Below are 2,739 nucleotides of genomic sequence, written 5' to 3'. Positions count from 1 at the left end.
TCCGATCACGAAAAGCGCTAGATTGTGAGAGCGGTCAAGGCTTTTTTTTTTTTTTGTTTTGACAGCGGTGTAAGGGCCAGCCCAAGTCAACCTTTGTAGTTCGACTTGGGAATATGAGCACGAGTCATGTGTTTGAATAAGCGCTTCGGTAAAGAACACGATTGTGGATCTTTGGTCGGCAGTTGCAAGAGCTAAGTAGCTGGGTCTTTGAGGTGTCATGAGTTTGAAGGCTAGGAGGCAGGCCACGATGTCTCAAGTAACCCATAGCCAAGAAACGTCAAAGATGCTAGTCAGATGCGATTCGCTCCATGGATTGTGGACAAACAATGAGTAGGCAACCAGTCAAACAAACACTGTGTAGCATTCGTGCCAGCGAGAGCGAGCGAGCGAGCAAACATACAAGGTATAGAGAGGTAGGTATCAATGGAACGACCCAGCCGACGGGGCCGAGGTCCGCTCCAGGGTTTCGGGTTTAGATCCATTCAAAGACAAAGAATGAAAAAGAGAACAAGAGCAAGAGTAAGAGAAATTGACAACGACGATAATCAACTTGATTGGGTAAATCTTGTCCAGGACTCAATGACAATGACAAACTTCAACTCTGCCAAGGTCTGTGCTCAGCGCGCATAGTCGAGTCTGACTAAATGAGTCGAGGTCCGTTCTACAGCCACAAGCTCCAACCAAAATCTATAGCTTGAACTCATAGAGGTCCAGGCCTCGGATACCAACGTCCACCTTGAACACATGCCCACCATACTCACGGCTGGTTCCCTCGCCCTCGTCGTCCTCAGCCGTCGTGATGACGAGCTCAGTGCCGACGAACTGTACACATGTCGTGTTCTTGGTCGGTACTTTGACCTCGCCTACAATTTCGGCCGTCTTCGGGTCGATCCGAATTACGCGTCCTTCTCCGTATACAGCATGCCAAATGAAGCCGTCCACATCTACACGGAAACCGTCAGGCGCACCTGAGCCATTATGAGTATAGAAGACGCGCTTGTTGGAAATCTCTCCCGACTTAGTATCAAAGTCGAAAGCAAAGACTTCCCCGGCGCTCGAGTGTGTGACGTATAGAGTTTTCCCATCAGGAGACCAACCTGGCGTGTTGGGGATCGTCATGTTTGGTAGCTTGACCTCTCGCGACTTAGCATCCATGAGATAGACCGCTCCTAAAGTATCCATGTTAGAAAGTGTAGATGTGTATTGTGTATCGGGGTATTAGAAGATCATTCCGAAATAGCTTATCGACAAGGGCAACTGTGTAGCGAAGCGTACCTTCAGGTTTAAAGGGTCCAAGACCAAAGTCTGTCATGGTTCCAATCCAGAATCGGCCGAGAGGGTCCACGCCGCCATCATTGCTGCGCATGCGCTCATTTGCCGGCTCCTCGAATGGTTGAATGAGCTCATATGTCTCCTTCTTGACATCGAGGATCGCCAGTCCGTACTTGATGCCAAGAGCAATTCGTTCCTGTGGATCGACACCAGCAATATTGGCCGTAACAGTCGGGCATACATCCAACTGGGTGGTTTTGAGAGATGACGGGCCTTCGGCGACCTTGACATAATGCAATCGCTTGTTGCGGATATCCACAAAGCGCAGGGTGCCAGTAGACTCCTCATAGAAAGGTCCTTCACCCAGTAGACAGTGCGTCTCAAGCCAGGGCTTCTCTATCGTCCATTGCTGAATATCGGCGCCCATTGTGGTTGTATTCGGTTATGATATTGGCGTTACGTGGTGACACAAAGATATGTTGTTTCCGCAAGAGCAGATATAGCTATGGCGCAACACCTTCTGGATAGCGGGGTCGAGGTTAATATGTATGATACTCTATGATGTATGAGGGGAAATAGGCGGGTCAAGACAGAATGAGGTTGAGAGTGGGGAGCTTAAAACGAGTGACCAGGGCAGTTCTCAGCTGAATTTGGACAAAGGAGGAAGAATATGAATACTTCTAAATCAGGGAAAGTAAATAAAGCTTGCGATAAATAACTTCAGTATCAGTACTGGCTAAATTAACTGGAGGCCAAACAGGCCGGTTCGGGCCGGAGGTGTTCATAGGTACGCTCCAACCCGACTCCAGGACTGTCGGGCCTCTAAGCCGGATACTTCATACAGCAATATAGCCTGATCTGGGCGGCACGGAATAACTTAACATCTTCTGTTCTTGTGCTTTTGTTGCATGATATTTTGTGTAACAGCGATGTAGGAGAATGTCTTAACTGAATAGCGTTGCGCTTCGACGATATCATATCGTCTCAGCCTTTCAGGTGGTAAGTAGTCCGGCCATCAAATTGGCTTGCTGTGGCGCTTCGCTCTCTGACCAACACGCACGCTGTAACAGTCGATCTTGCCTTGTGAAGCCGCGACCCAAACTGTCGGGTCCTACTAAGTTGGTAGCGCAGCAGCCGTAATTGGATGGACAGCACTCGGATGCCTTGTGCGCAATCTCTTTGCGCGCTTGCGGCAGTGTACGTTGGGTCTAGGTCTAAATGACGGCTGCAGTACGCATGGTTTGTGCATTTAGACGCCAGTTTGTGTCCAGCATCTAACACGGGTGACACTGCCGCGCTCAGAGATCATCAAAGACCTTCGGGGTAGGGATCTTGTATAATGAGTTACCGCAAGGCCATCGCAATATGAACCACTGCTTGTAAGTGGCGCTGTAACCTCAATGCGTGGGGCAATATCTTTCTGGTCGGCCCCCACGTTTTTTTCTTCTTGGGGTTGCTCAATCTCGA

General features: G+C 49.3%; 1 protein-coding gene across 1 annotated transcript; it reads right to left on the bottom strand.

Moving 5' to 3' along the window:
- Positions 1–687: 687 nt before the first annotated feature.
- FIESC28_01384 (uncharacterized protein) lies at positions 688–1,699 on the bottom strand (the record flags this gene model as incomplete). The annotated part of the gene is made up of 2 exons (XM_031155535.1): positions 688–1,169; positions 1,276–1,699. The coding sequence occupies 2 exons, from the start codon at positions 1,697–1,699 to the stop codon at positions 688–690; spliced, it is 906 nt and encodes a 301-aa protein (XP_031020482.1).
- Positions 1,700–2,739: the final 1,040 nt, after the last annotated feature.

The sequence above is a fragment of the Fusarium coffeatum genome (genome assembly GCF_003316985.1).
Source record: "Fusarium coffeatum strain FIESC_28 chromosome Unknown BRIP53273_contig_34, whole genome shotgun sequence".
Taxonomy (NCBI): domain Eukaryota; kingdom Fungi; phylum Ascomycota; class Sordariomycetes; order Hypocreales; family Nectriaceae; genus Fusarium; species Fusarium coffeatum.
The sequence above is the reverse complement of the archived record's forward strand: the minus strand, read 5'-3'. Positions and strand labels throughout refer to the sequence as shown.